The 17,996-nt window shown below is 43.4% G+C and overlaps 1 protein-coding gene across 1 annotated transcript; it reads left to right on the forward strand.

Annotated features, from left to right (window-relative positions):
- Positions 1–3,327: 3,327 nt before the first annotated feature.
- On the forward strand, positions 3,328–14,480 carry LOC117430883 (protein NLRC3-like). The gene is made up of 8 exons (XM_058998281.1): positions 3,328–3,633; positions 4,868–6,931; positions 7,469–7,858; positions 8,581–8,667; positions 10,018–10,101; positions 10,180–10,263; positions 10,560–10,643; positions 10,881–14,480. The coding sequence occupies exons 2-8, from the start codon at positions 5,079–5,081 to the stop codon at positions 10,972–10,974; spliced, it is 2,676 nt and encodes an 891-aa protein (XP_058854264.1). The 5' UTR covers positions 3,328–3,633; positions 4,868–5,078; the 3' UTR covers positions 10,975–14,480.
- The last annotated feature ends 3,516 nt before the right edge of the window (positions 14,481–17,996 follow it).

The raw sequence follows: 17,996 nt of genomic DNA on the forward strand, positions 1-17,996 counted from the left end.
ACCAGTAATATTGCGTTTCTGAGGATCATTTGGTTAAAGAACATGGCATTGTATAACCATGGGAAAGCAATATAAAACTGCAAATTTACTGTAGTTAACTTTTATAAGGGAAACAGCGGTGGAGCTAAACATGCTTTCACTGTGCTTTATTACACTTTGCTGTGCTTTTACTATGGGAAAATTTATAAGGGCGTGGGTGCACACATACTATTTCCTGAGAAATATGCGGTCCCTCGCTCCCTGTGACCCCACTTGCATTCCCACAAGGTTATCAACAGGAAACGAAAACCGCAAGCAAGCATTTTTATTTTTAAAGAGAAAGAAAAACAAAACCATATGTACCGTTTCCGTTATCTGTATCAAGCAACGCATCCCTCATGTCTGTTATGCCATCGACTGGAAATAAATCCGGGGACACATTTTTCAAAACGTCCCGCGAAATAAGCTCTTATCAGCGCAGACGTCATTTAGGACTCCGGGTACACTGTGAACATCTTGGGCATGCATCCTGTTTGTTGGGAGTTACTGGCACCGCTCGACAGTGACTTAAATTAGCGGATTTCCTATGCTAGTGCTATTAATTGTGGCGTGGAGTTATTATTGTAAGACATCCATTCATTCGTTCCTAATCTTAAAGCCATGTGCGAGGACTGTGGATAATGGGGGTGGTTCGTTGTGCATGTGACTCACGATTCTCTATGATACAGTGTTAACTATGATAGTTTTAAAAAGACTCTTCTATGCAATTATGGAGTTATTCAATACTGCGCATCGATTGCTGATCAGAGAATAACCGATTCAGCACAGCCATAAATGCACACGTGTGTACATTCAACACAAAAGTCATCCACGGTATGTATGCATTACAATGCATTTACCCTAGCTTACCCTGCTTTTAATATGCTTTACCATACTTCACTATTATTGACAATGCTCCCCTATGCTGTACCATGCTTTCACTGTGCTTTATTACCCTTTACTATACTATGGGACACGTTTCTGTGCTGATGTTTGCTGGGTGGGGTACTGGCATGTGAAATCCTTGCATTGTGCCTTCTCTTCAATGCAGCGCTGGCAGGATTATTGCACGGGAGAGCATCATTTGATGAATCTCCTATGTCACCTCAATGCAACGACCCACACACTCCAATCTGTATTACTTTATTGATACCAGCAAAATAACAGTGTGCATGCTGCAATTTATGGAATAAAGTGATGCAATCATCGCCTAAAAAAAACCTACCCAAGCAGGCTGTGGAGCATTAAAAACATGAACAAAAAAATACACTTTGTGATGTCGAGACTCACGAGATAAGTGATCTCAGCTTGGTTACGTGGATCAGTTTGATGTGCTGATATCGATATCCTGTCTCATCATGCCCCCGTCTGCTGGCTTGTAGTGAGCTACCCCTAGTGGCTGATTAATGTAATTGCTATCTAAGGTAAACCGTGACGCTCGACGAGGGAATTTTTTAATTACGACAGGTCTTCAGTGTTCTACCATTTTAAATTACATATTGTGTTGTCGTTAGAAATACGACACAGACAAGCAGACAGACAGACAGCATTATCATTTTATAACGGTCCTATCACCCAAAGTTCATCTTAAAGGGAAAGTTACAGATGTTCTGCAGATCTGGGGTAGGGGCGCGGCTCAGTGCAAAGACCCGCCTCTTTTCAAACTCCAGTCCCCGCCCCTTTTCTTCCCAGCTCTGGAATCCGGTCATTACCTAATATGGTCAATGCACAGGAAGCTGTGACTGCAGACGCACATACACACAAACCGTCTGCTTTCAGCCAGTAAATCTCTGGACTGATAAGGCTACCGTTTAATCTGTTTGCAGAGATTTGAAACAAAACAGGATTGCTCGCAGTGTGTGTGCCTGCGTGCATGTGTGCGTGTGCGTGTGCGTGTGCGTGTGTAGAGAATGCTGTATTGTATATTCTGTTCAGGCCCCAGTCCAATTAGTCAGCACTGGACATCAGATTGCTATTGTATTGCTGGTTTTGTTGAACAGGAGAAACGTGTCTGGGTGTGTCTAGTCTTTCATACACACTGCTCACTGACTCATACAGCTACACACAAGCCAGACACACATGCATGCCCACACTGCGGTGAATACGCCTTCCCTGAAATGAGCGCACTTCTGCACCTACCAATCCAGGACCACACTGACACACTCATTTACTGAACCGGAACACTGATGTCAAAGTGTCTTCAAATATTTTCGCTATCTGTTGCAAAAAAAAAAAAAAAAGCTGCTGACATTGATGGTGTATGGAGCCCCCCAGTGGTCAAGGTCAGCCACGACATGACTGCCTGCGAATTTAAATGGCTCAGTAGTGTGACTGGTTATAACACCCCGCACATGTAATAATAATACTTATGTTTGTGTTATTTTGTAACCGGTATTTGTTTTCATCGACTCCCATGTTCTACATTATAAATGCTCCTCATTATTCCACCAGCTACCTCAATGGCAGTATTATCTTCATGTTCACTTCTGAATGCGCTTAACGTTATGAACGTTCGCAGGACAGACGGTGTTATTTTTCATGTGAATGCAGCTGGTCAGGCTGAACTGCTTCCTTCATTGGTAATGTAGGTGTTTAAGCCTGGCCCTGTGTGCTCTGCTGCTCTGCTACAGAAGCAGCTCGGCGTGTTAGGCAGCTTTTGTTTTTACATGGTCAAAAGCGTTTTGATTTTATTAAATACAAGAGTGCAGCCCTGCCCCTGAACCACGTGCTCTGATTCCTGCTCCAGTGTTTCAGCACTTAATACCATTCTGCCTTCGTCCAGCGCGGTCAAACCTTCCCAACGAGACCCAGTGGCATTCAGACTACGGCAGCATTGTATATGGTAGACGCAGTGACTGTGTGTGTGTGTGTGTGTGTGTGTGTGTGTGTGTGTGTGTGTATCTCCATCATTTACTGGTGCCCAGCACTACTCGGAACATGTTGCTTTTCCCGAAGATATCTTCCTCATCTTCTAGTTTTGGTTCCTTTAATCGACATACCATTTGCTATTTTTGTTTGACAGTATTTCACATGTTGCAATAGCAGGAACTCAATTTGCATAGCTTAACAAATTTACAGTTTCAAAAAGTAATTTGCAGTCCATTTATACATTTATTTAAATAGCAAAAGCTGTAGCGATTTTGTGGACTCACAAAACACAAGATTTTGTTATTGTAAAGGAATGTAATGCATTATTATTATTATTATTATTATTATTATTATTATTATTATTATTATTATTATTATCCTCCAACTGATTACAGTTGTCAGAAGTACAAGTTTACTAAGTTTAAGTGTCTTTGAGGTTGTAAAAAAAAGCTACATGCATTAAAATCGAGTAACCCAGTGGAGCCGCATTGCGTCACCGGCCTGCTGTGTCCGTGTTATTGGAAAACACGCGTGTCTGTGTGAGGAAGTCACGTGATGGTGTTGAAACGCAGAACTCGCCCCGGCGAACGAGAAACGGCGTGGCTTAGTTGCAATATTATAGTGAAGAGTTAGCGTAACATTGCTTCATAACAAACATTTAACGTAGTTTTGTTTTGTGAGAAGCTGGTTCAGGAAGTAGACAGAAAAGCAGCCCACGGACGCACTGAACAACTTTTAAAAAATGAGGTAGGTTTGGTTTTGATGCTTTTTAAACAGATGTAACATCGTTTCATTTAAAGCACGATTTTGCATGGATGATTATGTCCGATTATATTTCTTTGTTAATTAACGAGGGAATTAAAACTGGTGCATGGGGAGTGGATGACAACTTTGTTAATGATCGTTGAATCCAATTTATAAGTAAAAAAAACACTAAAAACGATGTTACAATGAAACGTGTAACGTTACCGCTAACACATAGTGTTATTTTCTTCTGATTCCCTAATGCATACTGCAGGCTAAAGTCAGGTTCGGTAGTTTTAAAAACACGAATTGGTGAAACATGAATATTTTTCCTGCTATGGTGCTCGATATATAGATACGTATGTTATATTTTTGAAGACTGTTGTATTCTACTTCTGTGACGTACTGAATGCATTGAGACGGCACCATTATTCATATACAATATTTAAGACTGGGGCTTTCCCGGCTGGGTCAAACAGAATGATTGATAGGCACCCGAGCCAATCAACGACTGGATACAGGGAATTCACAAATTGCACAATGCAAACACTCTGACATGCAGTATTGCTGTTAGCGTTTTCTAACGACGCTGTAATACAAATAGACTCTATTAAACTCTGTGATATGGCTGTAGTGCACGCATTTTACTGGTACACACTACATACATGACATGTACGTATTTGCATCCCCCGTGCAAAATAATGTTTTATACATAATTAGCATGCACAATGTTGATAGGCTTGGTAATCATACCGCAGCTTATTTTTATAAGAAATATTTTTTTTCATTTGATACTATCATAAACATTTCGTACACTAAATTTGCTAGATGCATCTGCAGTTTATCGTTTTTGTTACTTTTCTATGGTATTTACAATGGCGTGGAATCGTAACCCCGTGAGGATATTTATGGTGTGTTTGCCTGGTTGCTAGGCAAGCCCTGCGTGCTCTCACACAGTCATAAGAAAGCAGTGCCTTTGATTGACATCCCATGTGTTCAATACATTGCGATCAAGACCTTGGTATTTTGCAAGTGTAGCAGGGCAGAGGCGGGCTCGTCTGCATTTGTAGTTTTAGAGTTTTTAACCTCGTCTCATCTCTGTCTCACTGACAGGTCGGGATAGAATCACACAGCACTGCCCGTTACACAAGCTGATTGACTGCTGAACTTGGTGCGGTGTATACTAATCAGTGAGACATAAATAAACAGAAACTCTTTCTTCCTTCTGCTCTTGCAGGTGCTTTAGGTTTAGAGTAAAAAACAGCGAAGAGCAGCATGGTCGAACCCGAGCCCAAACTTCAGTTCCAGCTCTCCATGCTGATTTTTAACCAGAGAAAGAGGAGGAAGAAACGCTTGGTTTGAAACCCACAGATAAGGGAGGCTGTGTCGCGCAGAGAGAGAGAGAGAGAAAGTAAGAAAGAGAGACGCAAGCTTCTAGAAAGCGGACAATGGCTTTCGGTCCCTACCAGCTGCAGCTGCTGGAGAGGAGGCCAGAGCTGGTCTCGGATTGGAGCAAGGAGATTGAGACCATCCTGGACGCTTTGCAGGGAAAGCGCATCATTACGGAGGAGGATCTGAGCCGAATTAATGGCGACAGTTTGGGGAAAAGGGACAAAATGAGAAATCTGCTGGATGTGCTGCATGGAAGGGGGGAGGATGCCTGTAGCGGCTTCGTTGCTGAACTGAAAATCTTAGCCTGTGTCAAATCTGAGCCTCCCAGCGCCAATGGCAGCTGCTTCAGCAAGAGAGCTCCGTGCACGATGCAGAGTAATGCAGAGCTCAGGAGTGAGGACACCCAAGTGGATAAGCCAGACGAGATAAACCAAGGTACTGGAATGCTGGATTCGATGCGGGAGGCTGAAAGCCAGCTGAGCCCTCTGAAGAAGCACCAGGAGATTCTAGCGAATGACTACGGGAAGGTTGTGGATTATATAAGCACGAGCCGGCAAAGCGAGGACCTGGAGGAGAGGTACACAGACATCACTGTCACAAGAAAGGAGAGCTACGCGGAGCAGAGGCAGCACGAGGTGACGGAGGTGGGCAACGCCTTCAAAAAACTGGAGTGGGAATCTTCAGGGAACCTGTGCGAGTTCAGGACCATTTTCCGGAATTTGCTGCAGCTGGACGAAGGCGTCACTCTGCTCTGTGGAGTGGCTGGCAGCGGGAAAACAACCGTCACCAAAAAGCTCATCCAAGAATGGGCTAAAGACCCTCAGCCTGCTAAGATTGTCTTCGTCTTTACTTTCCGAGAGCTGAATCTCATCACTGACCCCAAAAGCTTGAAGGAGCTGCTCTCCTCTCACTACAGCCACCTGAAGCCAGTTCTGAGTCAAATCTTGACCGATCCCTCCCGAATCCTCTTGATCCTGGACGGGTTGGATGAGTTCCGATTCCCCTTGGTATTTGAGAAGACCCCGAAATGCACAGATCCGGATATTCCCCAAAGGGTCAGCGAGGTGGTGGTGAATCTGCTCAACCGAAACCTGTTGCCTGGTTTGTCCGTCCTCGTCACTTCCAGGCCTCACGCCGTCTGCAAAATCCCGCAGAAACACGTCGGTAATTTCTACAAGATCTTGGGCTTTTCCGAGTCCCAGCAGAAGGAGTACTTCCGCAAGTGTAGTCCGACTCCAGAGGCGGCCGAGGAGATTTGGGGTTACATCTCGGCCCACCGACCTCTCTTCCTGATGTGCCACATTCCGGCTTTCTGCTGGATCACTGTGACGGCCCTGCGAGAGAAGGTGGCTTTCAAGGAAACGAGAGAAAACCTGGCCACCGTCACCGAGATCTACTGCAGGTTCCTCAAAGCCATACTGGTGTTTCACGGAGACCAAAAAGCCGGTTCGCACATCCAGAGCCTGCTGGCTGCCCCGGAATCCTTGAGCAGCTTGAGGAGGCATCTCAAGGACTTGGGTGCCCTGGCTTTCAAAGGGTTAATAGAGAAGAGGTTTATATTCGACCAGGCTGACCTGAGCAGCTTCTCGGTGGACCAGGGTGGCTTGTCCTGCATGTTTCTGGTGGAGATCTTGAAGGAGGACCAAGACCGCTTCACCTACGAGAGGAGCTATCACTTCGTCCACACCAGCCTGCAGGAGTTCTTCGCTGCTCTTTATTATGTGCTGGAGTCCCACACCGGCAGGGATCCCTTCTCCTGCCTCAAACCCGCTCCCCTCCCAGACCCCTGGGGTCTCGTGGCCAGGGCTCGCAGGCTCCTGGGAGTGAGGAAGGTCCTCAGGAAGAGAGTGAAGGAGGTCTTCTGCTGGAGCCACCAGCTGCAGTCTGGACACCTTGACCTCTTCTGCAGGTTTGTTTTGCTGCTGTTTATCTTTTGAAAGGTTTCTTTTGATCAAACGTGCACAAGAACATTAACAAAATAAACAAAAAATAAGTAAAGTTTATTATCAAAGTTCAGGCTGATAAAGTTTTGACAATTCTCGTTTTTTCCTCTTATACACTTGCTGGGTACATTTTCTTTAGCTAGTAGTTACCTGGGGTCTGTTTAATTTAACTCAGCAGTGCAGCTGTGTTTTAATATTACATCTGGACCACACCAAATTGTCGTTTTAATTTGAAAAACTCAAATACGCTTCCGAGAATCACGCACGGTGTCAGAGAAGCCGGTTTTCACATAGCAGCATTCTTTTAAGGATTTAAACAGCGACCTTCTGTAGATTCCACCACGTCTCACTTTTACCCATGAAACGGGATAATGGAGAGGACTCGGGGGTGAACATCAAACCCTGATTTCTCAGGAGTGTAGACTCCAGTGCCTGGGGTTAGTCAGAGAGGCTTAAAAATTTTTGACCTCTTCAGTTTCCCGTTTCTTTTTCACGTCAAGCAGGTTTCTGTCGGGTCTGCTGGTGCCCAGAACCAGCCGAATCCTGGAAGGGATCTTCTCCCCCCGGCAGATCGAAGCCACGCTCTGCCTCCAGTTCCTCTTCAGGCTGCTGCAGAAGCAGCTGAGCAGCGCGGCCCTGTCCCCCGAGCGGCTGGTGAACGTGTGTCACTGCCTGTACGAGGCCCAGGACCCCGCTATCAGGGACAGGGTGGGCCGGCTGCTGGAGCGGGCCTCCCAGGGAGAGGAGGAGCGCCGCCCCGGGGACTGGACAGAGATGGCCTTCCTCCTGCAGATCACCAGCGCCCTGGAGGAGCTGGACCTGGAGAACAGAGGGCTGGGGCCGGAAGGGGTCCGCCGGCTGCAACCAGTGCTGCCCTTCTTCAAAACACTCAGGTGCTGTTTGCAGTTTCACCCTGCTTTTCACATGGTTATACTACTGGATTTACCACAGTTTACCCTGGTTTGCCATGTTTATTAATATGCTTGATCACATCTTGCTATTCTTTACAGTGCTTACTTATGCTTTCCCATGCTTTCACTGTGTTTTGTTACACTGTGCTATGCTTTCACTGTGCTTTATAACACTGTGCTATGCTTTCACTGTGCTTTATAACACTGCTATGCTTTCACTGTGCTTTATAACACTGTGCTATGCTTTCACTGTGCTTTATAACACTGTGCTATGCTTTCACTGCTTTATAACACTGCTATGCTTTCACTGTACTTTATGACACTGTGCTATGCTTTCACTGTGCTTTATAACACTGCTATGCTTTCACTGTGCTTTGGTACACTTTGCTATGCTTTCACTGTGCTTTATGACACTGCTATGCTTTCACTGTGCTTTATGACACTGCTATGCTTTCACTGTGCTTTATGACACTGCTATGCTTTCACTGTGCTTTGGTACACTTTGCTATGCTTTCACTGCTTTGTTACACTGTGCTATGCTTTCACTGTGCTTTATGACACTGCTATGCTTTCACTGTGCTTTGTTACACTGTGCTATGCTTTCACTGTTGGACACTTTTATAAGGTTACACACGCACATGTTCCTCCTCCGCTGCAGTTTGTGCTGTTGAGTCACTGTTTTCTTCTCTCTGTTCGTTCTGCAGGTTTGGACAGAATCCCCTGGGAGCTGAAGGAGCCGCCCTGCTCGCTGAGGTGCTGAAGAGCCCAGACTGCAAGATCGAGAGGCTGTGGTGAGTCCGACCTCGCTAGACACCTTTACCTGAACGCCATTCAGTGACAGCCGCGTTTCCTCAGCCAGCCCAACCCAGTGTAGTGCAGTGCAGTGCAGCCCAGTCCAGCCCAGCCCAGCTCTGCCCTGCCCTGCAGTTCTGCACTCTTCAGTGCTGTGCTGCTCATGGGACTGCAAGTTTTCCGCAATCAATACAATACAGTGTGATTTTATACAGCGCATCCCAGCACGCTTTACAATAACAAAAAAAACAACATTTGCCAATCAATCCAGCTCAGAAATAAGCTAACTCAAACAAATATGTTTTTAAATTTGATTAAAATTCCACTGTGCCAGCATTCCTGAATTCCAGAGCAACTGAAGGCTCTCGCTCCTGATTGGAGATGAGTTCTAGGAGCTTCCAAAAGTTCAGCATTCACTGATCTCAAGTGCACAAGACTAGGAGCATAAGCTGCCAACAGTTCCTGTAAATATAAAAACCACAAACCCATGAAGGGCGTTGGAAGTAACGAGCTGTGACAGGACAGCATCGCTGGTAAGGCTGGTATTACCAGGAAAGAGACTCCGAGACAAGGACGCTGCGGGTTTAAACATGCTAATGCGCACTTCTATTTACAACGCAGAACGAACACGAACAAAAACACATTAACAAACACTGGAACAAAACAAAAGGGTGTACAGAACACTCACGAACATAAACGAACACGGACACTGACGTAAATACAGCACGGAACCCAGAACACAGAACACAGAACTTCACCATTGTATCTCACACCCGTGATCACCCTATTTATACACCTGTGGCTGGAGCCTTAATTCATTATTTAATGACTTACTCAATTCACGTCTCCGGCCACATTCCCAAGTGTTTCAACAAGGAGTAATTTACCCCCCTCCCTGCCATCCCAATATCCCCCGTCCCACACACACACACACTGCCTCACGAGCATATGATCATATCTTGTTTTTCCCGTCAGTCGACTCCTTCGGTGTAGCTCAGATGACGTGATTCCAGGTGTATAAATCTTATGCAACACACTAGAAGTTGGCTTTCAATACATTTCACAATCTTACCTCTAACCCGAATCATGCTCAGTGTTTGTTCTGTCTTCAAACTGAGTTAACCCTTATAAAACCTGACCACAGTGAAAGCATAGCAAAGTGTAATAAGCATAATGAAAGCATGGTAAAGCATAGGGAAGCATAGCAAAGCCCAGAGAGGTCTGGTAAAGCAAACATTTCTGCAAACTTGTTAGCAGTCTGTTAGTAAAGAATTCCCTTCCGGAAGAGGTCTTGTTTTTCCATGTGTGATGTTTCCATGTTGCTAACGCGGGTGTGTGCTTGTGTCCAGGGTGGTGGGGACAGGTCTGGGATCGGAGGGGGTTGCGATGCTGTGTGAGGGACTGCTGAAGAACAGCAGCGTGGTGGATTTGAGGTGAGCGTCTCTCTTGCAGAGCTCGGAGCACCACAATTGCCTTTTTATTCACATATAAAGACTTGTCTTTCTGTGCAGGATGGCCATCAATAACATCGGTGACGAGGGCGCTGCCTCTCTCGCGGAAGTGCTGAAGAGAAACAAGACTTTAAAAGACATCAGGTAATGAGCAGGCTTTCACATGCTGTCCAAACACAGCAGCTGCAGTCCCGCGCTTCCACACCTCCCTGCTCTCTGCCGCCTGACTCCCCCCGCTCTCTCTACACCAGCAAGCGCATGTACACCCACGGAAACGTTGTCTTGATGAAGGCAGCGTTTTAGGATTGCTTATGAAAGCAGTGAGCCACAGAAAGGTGTCCATTCGCTCATTGTGTGTCTTCAGCCACAACAGTACATTGTTAAGCACTTTATTTTGTTAAACGGAATAATGACTCGGTTTTTGCTTCCATGGTTGCCAGGTTACGTGACAACATGATCACAGACCCAGGGGCGGAGCTCTTAATGCAGGCTCTGCAGGAGAACAGCACTCTGGAGGACCTCTGGTAAACCCTTTCACCTTCTTCTGATTAGACTGCCCCCCCCCCAGAGACGACTCTCTTAGAAAACAAACATCTCTTTTATTAGCTCTTCTCGTTAGTGTTCCACTTGTAGAATCATTATGCTGCAGTGAGCTTTCCTGTTTATATAGATATAATAAATATATATGTAAATGTTCCCAGTTGCTCTTACCTGGTTAAGTAACGCGCTCGATGCTGATTTTACCTGTTTCTTTTTTTAAGGCTCTACGACAACAAAATTTCCAAAAACGGAGTCCGAGTGCTAAAGGAGTTTGCAAAGGCTCGGGAGGGACTGGACATCAAGATCTGCACCTGACTCACTAACATCACTGGAACCTGCTCAGACCCTGCCCCCTGACACCACTGGAACCTGTGCTCAAGCCCCGCCCCCTGACACCACTGGAACCTGTGCTCAAGCCCCGCCCCTAACATCACTGGAACCTGTGCTCAAGCCCCGCCCCCTGACATCTCTGGAACCTGTGCTCAAGCCCCGCCCCCTGACATCACTGGAACATGGGCTCAAGCCCCGCCCTCTGACATCACTGGAACATGGGCTCAAGCCCCGCCCCCTGACACCACTGGAACCTGTGCTCAAGCCCCGCCCCCTGACACCACTGGAACCTGTGCTCAAGCCCCGCCCCTGACATCACTGGAACCTGTGCTCAAGCCCCACCCCCTGACACCACTGGAACCTGTGCTCAAGCCCTGCCCCTGACATCACTGGAACCTGTGCTCAAGCCCCGCCCCTGACACAGTTTACCATGGTGTTTTTTAATACTCTTTACAGTACCTCTCTGGACTTCACAATGCTTCCCTGTGCTTTACCAGGCTTTCACTCTACTTTATTATACTTTGCTATGATTTGACTATGGGGGCTGGTTTGCTCTTTCTTAATAACTAGCTTCCCTGCGGATCCCCGATGTCTCCCATACGAGATTATTCATGACACTCCCATCTCCACACCAGCCAACCATGCATACACTGATGTGCACCCACTACAGTGCAATCCGCTCGAGATTCTGTTCAGAGCAGACAGAGAGCCAGCGTTCACTGGCCAGGCTGGAGAGGGTTCTAAAAGCATTGCAATTCAAATGATGCTTGATAACTATAGGTTAGAAGTCAGGTTGAACGCCCTTGTTAGCGTTGGCTCTGTGATTGCTGTGAGCTCAGAGAGTCCTTGCACAGGAGGAAGAGTTGCTGCTTACAAAGCACCCAGTCTGACAGGCTCCAGTACAGAATCTCCTTCACTTTGTGGATCTGCGTTTTATTGAAATGATGTTGCTTTGTGTTTTGTGGTCGTGAAAAGTAAGGGACTCGGACCACTGCTTCAGCCAACCACAGTGCAAGCGTCCCTGCAGAGCTCTGCCACTGCAGTGCATGACGGAGCAGGGAGACACTGCCATTGCAACGTGCCAGAGTGTGATCATGGTTAATGCACCCCCTGTGCCACCTGCTTACACAATGTACTGCAAGATCTATTTAAATGGTTCCTTTTAATGTTACTAACTTATAGATAAAATTGCTGTTTCTTTCTGTAAACCGTTAAATTATGTTTTTTTTTAAGTGTTATTTCATGTAATATAACAGGCACTGTAACTTATGTTACCAAGCATCAGCAAACACTATTTATTAATTTTACAGTTTAAACTGAGAACGTTTGGAAGTCGTGTGAAGGTGCTGTTTGGTGTGTGACTGCCCTCTGGTGAGGTTTCTCAGCTAGTGCAGTTCATTTCTAGATGGTATTGATGTGGTACATGGCCACAGCCCACAGATAAAAACCTCCAACCTCCATTTACTTCTAGGTTATATTTATTTCTACGGGGAATTAATTCAGAAATTGGGAATTCCCAAGAGATTTCAGAACGGTTCGGCCGATAATAATTGCAGCATTAATAATCATGATATGCAAGTCGCGATACAATATGCATCACAACACATAATTCACCTAGAAAATGTTTGTGCATGCTGAATTTAATCAGTTTTTCTATTCCATATAAATGCATTAGACACCTTTTTTTGTTTTGAAGAAAAGCACAGAATTGATAATGCATTTTTTTTTTTAACACTGCAGAAACTTTATTGTTTTGTGTGCTCTGGAAACCAGAACAATAAATTACAAAATAACTTAAATATAATAAAGCAAGCAATAAATAAAATGACCAATACAAAATAGAAATCTCATCGTAAAAAAAATAAATACATTACTGTTTAAAAAAAGGTCGCACTGAGGAGTTAGCAGGCCATCTGGTGTGACTGTAAAGTAAGATTTTGCTTGGGTTCACAGTTTGCAAGTTGCATCCGTGATGTCTCACTGCTGGCTCCTGGATTTGAGCAGGGTGAAGTCGCGCACCACCTTGCCCAGGTACTTCTCCAGATCTCTCAGGATGATGGAGCCCTGCAGCTTGCTCAGCCACTCGCTCTGGGGGTTCAGCAGCTCGGGGGGCAGCACCTCCGCTGGTGGGGGCGGGAGTGTCACGTTCATGGACCAGAGCTGGGGAGCGGAACACACAACAGCAGTGAGCACACAGTCACCCCGAAATGAAGCTGCACACCGACGCGCGCTCTCAAATCAATATGCTCCTGGCAGGGGGGTTCTGGGGGCCTTGTAATAGTTCCCCAAAGTAAAAGCATAGCAAAGTGTCATAAAGCACAGTGAAAGCATAGCAAAGTGTCATAAAGCACAGTGAAAGCATAGCAAAGTGTCATAAAGCACAGTGAAAGCATAGGGATGCATTGTAAAGCACAGTGAAAGCATCGGGATGCATTGTAAAGCACAGTGAAAGCAGAGGGATGCATTATAAAGCAAAGAGAGATATGGTAAAGCATATTAATAAACATGGCAGGCCAGGGTAAATGCACGGTGAAAATGCAAAAATACCATGGGGAACTTTTCTAAGGGATGTCTGGGGGGGGAACCCCTCGATGTTTAAAGCTATAGCAGCGACTTCTACCGAACTATCAACCAGCATAAACATTTCAGATCAGTCCAACAAGACGTGATCCGGGTTACAAGCTTTCTTACAAACGTCAGCTTGCACACAAACCAATTCCAGAGTTCAGATACAGACGTGCATCTGAGCAATTACTGTTCTTCAACAACCCTGAAGCCCGTCAGACGCTTTCAGGCTTAATTTGTTTATGGCACCATTTTTAAAGTTTTTTTTTTTTTTTTTAGTTGCAGGGGACATTTCCAAGAAATTTCATAATTTGTGTAAAAGTCAAAAAGCAGTTTTGATTTGAGCGATTTGGAAAAGAACGTGATTGAAAACGTTAACCTTTTATAATTATTTGTTTATTTAGCAGACCCTTTTATCCAAGGCAATTTACAGAGACTAGGGTGTGTGACCACCAGACCACACAGCCTCCTACAGCTGTTATCACGCTGTTATCACGCTGCTATAGTAGAGAACATATCTTTGTCGCCACCTTTGTACCGTTTTCAGAAAGCATATCAGTATAGTTTTATCAGCTCTGCTTGTCTAAATGACTAAAAGACAAACATTTTCTTCTCTTTGGATTTCCTTTATATAATTAAACTGGATTTTGCAGACTATGGAAGGATATAACTGTATAATGAGCCCTTGAGATTATATGAAAATCCTCAGAATGTGTGAATCACTCGGAGAGTTCCTGGGTACTGTTTACTTCAGATATGCAATAATAATACTAATAATACTAATACAAATAATAATAATAATAATAATAATAATAATAATAATAATAATATTTATTGCCCTACTTTATTGTAAAGTTCTAGATATATTTTACATTGTGCCCAGTAATTTGATTTGAGCAGTGAATTCATAAACAGCCTGGATGGAATCACAATGCAGTAACGTTGAGTTTTTACTTTCACTGTCTTGCTGGGGGACACACCTTCTGGTTCTAGAGGACACTGACCGGACGGACCTACCTGAGAGTTGACCTGGAGGGTGAGGTCACTGAGGTCCATCTGAATGGCCAGCATGGACTGGGCGAGCTGGGACTGCTCCGACTCTCCCAGTAAGTGCATCCTGTTGGCGTGGACATGCACCCAGTAAACATGCAGGTCCTGGGAGCTGCTCACCAGCCTCTCTTCATCCTACACACATTTACAAAGGATTCAGGCTTATTATTTCAAATCATGTCAGGCTGGAACAGGTGTCTCTAATTGCTGTGAATTTACACAGTACTTACTTACTAAACACATATGGACTTACACATAACTACAAGGCTATCCATCACAGTTACAATGTACCTAATGTGTAAATATGTGTGCATGATCTGCAAGTACACAATTGAATCAGAAAAGGATGAGGGTTAGGGTTAGATTGTGTGAAGATATTTACACATGAAGTACATTGTAACTTTGCATAATAACATTGTCGTTATGTGTAAGTCCACATGTATTTACTAAGTAACTGCTCTGCAGATGCACAGTGATTAGAGACCCCTATTGTAAAGTGTGAGAGAAACACCCCTCCCTCTATTTACTAAATAACTGCTCTGCAGATGCGCAGTGATTAGACGCTCCCATACCTCCATGCTTAGCCAGAGTGTGTAGGGCATGCTGGCAGAAGGCAGGCTGGGCATCACAATGGCGGAGTCCTGCGTCAGCTGGTTACCAAACTGCACTTCATTCTGCAGAATGAAATATCATATTAGAGCTACGATTTACACTGCCAACTTTACTTAAGAAATCCGCCCTGCACAGACAAGGCCCCTTTGGGAATGCGTGCATATGGAAAGAAAATATATACAATATAATATATGGTGCATATGGTTTATATTTTGCAATACACCTGCATTTTACATATGAGACATAGTTTGATATCACTTGAAAATGTATTATTCATATATATATATATATATATATATATATATATATATATATATATATATTGAAATGTATTTTCTTTGCTATTTTATATGGACTACACCACTTTTGATTTATTTTGATAGTAGAAACTTTATTTAGAGGCTTTTTTTGTAGCTGACAAACAACTTACTAACACATTATCAGATCTTTTTATGGTTAGTTTATCCCTTTTTATAATAGTTAATAAACACATCGTTAGATGCCTAGTAATAATGACCAAAAACATCATTTGTTAACATAATATCAAGCTAGTTAATAAATCAACAAAAAAAAACATTTTTAAGGATTTCTGTATGCCGCTAAACGGGTTATTTGTAGTTTTGAAATATACTTGTCAGACCGCTTTTTAAAAAGTGGTTTGAAGTTGAAAGGTCGGTAGATGTGATCCAGTTTTAACAGCGTTAGTAAAAGCGCTTACGTATAGCACGCGCAGGCTGCGCACATCCTTCAGTATCTTCATAGATAGACGCTGGCTTTGGCTGAACGTGACGTCCTGAAGGAAGCCTTCATCAGGAGCGATGAGGAGCAGCAGGCAGAGGGAGAGGAAGACCCACAGGCAGCACACCATCCTGGACAGGGCTTTAATTATTTACATGTCAAACTGACTTTCATTAGTGACTACTGTGGAAGAACAAACACTTCAGTCTAAATTTAGATCCAAAGTTCTTCAATGCACTTTATAAACATTCCAGCAATTGCAGGGAGAGACAATCAGAAGGCAACCGAATATAAGTTATTCTAGTAACCCATGAGTTCTCTGCTCCCAGGTAGAAACAAAGAGTTTATATAGCTAAACAGGCATGATTCTACACAAGGCAGTAACCAATCAAGTCTTAACTAGCATTCTACTTGTACCAATCACATGTTAATAAGCTTTTTATAGTAACCTTGTATTTCTATCAACAGTGGTTAGAACTTTGCATTGTAAGAAAAGTGAAGATGCAAGCAAAACGTTTATCTAGTTTCTTAGCAACTTGCAGTTACAGATAGTGACAGCTAGAACATTCTGAAGAAATGAGACCTACTGTACTCATTCTCCAACTTTCTATCATGTATACAATTTTTTTTTCCCAGACACAGTTCTATGTCTAACATTGTTCACTTCCACACTACATTATATACAATGTGATTTTCACCAAACCAACTAAAACCGTCTAGAACAGTTTGCAAAACATTTTCAAAGCATTTACTGCAGTCTTAAAAAAAAATACAAAATTAACTCCTATTTTTTGAAAGGAGAGAAATAAATAAATAATTTTAATAAAAACACCTGTTTTTACAATTTTACAAAACCAGAACCAGACAAGTAGAAAATATACGTTTTAAGGTATCTTAATCACAGGCTGGTTGTTTTGTATTTTCTAATTAAAAAAATAATAATAAGAGAACATGACTAGTATTTTTTTTCCACCACAAAACAAACTGGGGCAGTATTGCACCCTGGATTAAAAAACTACTTGCTGTTAAGAAAATAAAGTTATGTTGCAGTATAAAGGCGGTCTGTATCTCTCAGATCTGCACTTACCTTCTGATTTTTAACAGCGGTGGTACTTTGAGAGATGTTGTTTTGCACGCTGGGATGCTGTTTGTTGGTTTATACCTCCAGCGGCACTGACACGGTTATATAGGGCTTTCATTAGTTTCTATTTAATGCTGCATTCCTCTTCGGAGTTTTTAATGCATCACTCCCGACAACATGCGTAATATTGACAACAAACTTTCGCTTCCTGTTTGAAATGATTGTAAAAACCTCCGCTACACATGTTTCTTTATTTTTTTTTTAATTTTAGGAGTTTGTGGTTGACATGGTTGAGTTTCACCAGGAACAACTCTAGAAAAACCAGCGCCGGAAAAACGTAGAGAAAAATAAATCTGAAGATCTCTCTTTATAAATCTTTACATTTCTGTATTTATAAAAAATCAATCTGAAGATCTGGTTACTGTTTTGGCCAGTTCCCTCTTAAAGACCAGCTGGAAAAAATGCATTTCACTGTATATTTGTTAACACAATGTAGATTTGAACACAGCTTTTATATTCACTCAACTTTAAGGACTGTTTTCAGGAATGTTTTCCTTAAGTCCAGTTTGATGATTGAAATCAATTTTGCATTTCATTGCAACCAGTTTTCACCTCTTTCAAAGAGTTTTATTGGTTTATTTGGACTTTCCAAGGGGCTGTTTAATCAAAGAGAATGAATTTTAAATCAGTCTTTATACAGTGAAACATTCCTTTAAAAAGTCCTTAACGTACAGTCGTCCTATAAGGCAAGCTAAATCACATGACTCTCATCTCCCGCACAGCTCTCTGATTCAGTCACTAGTCCTCTTGATGCAATGAAAAGACCATTACAACTTCTACTACAAACATGGACTACAACTTTCAGGGGTTTACACCCACAAACTGAACACATCTATATCTCTTCTTAAAAAAACGCAGCTTGCCCTTGAAATAATGGTTGCAAATGTACTGGATGTTGCCG

This window comes from Acipenser ruthenus, chromosome 24 (assembly GCF_902713425.1).
Source record: "Acipenser ruthenus chromosome 24, fAciRut3.2 maternal haplotype, whole genome shotgun sequence".
Lineage (NCBI taxonomy): Eukaryota > Metazoa > Chordata > Actinopteri > Acipenseriformes > Acipenseridae > Acipenser > Acipenser ruthenus.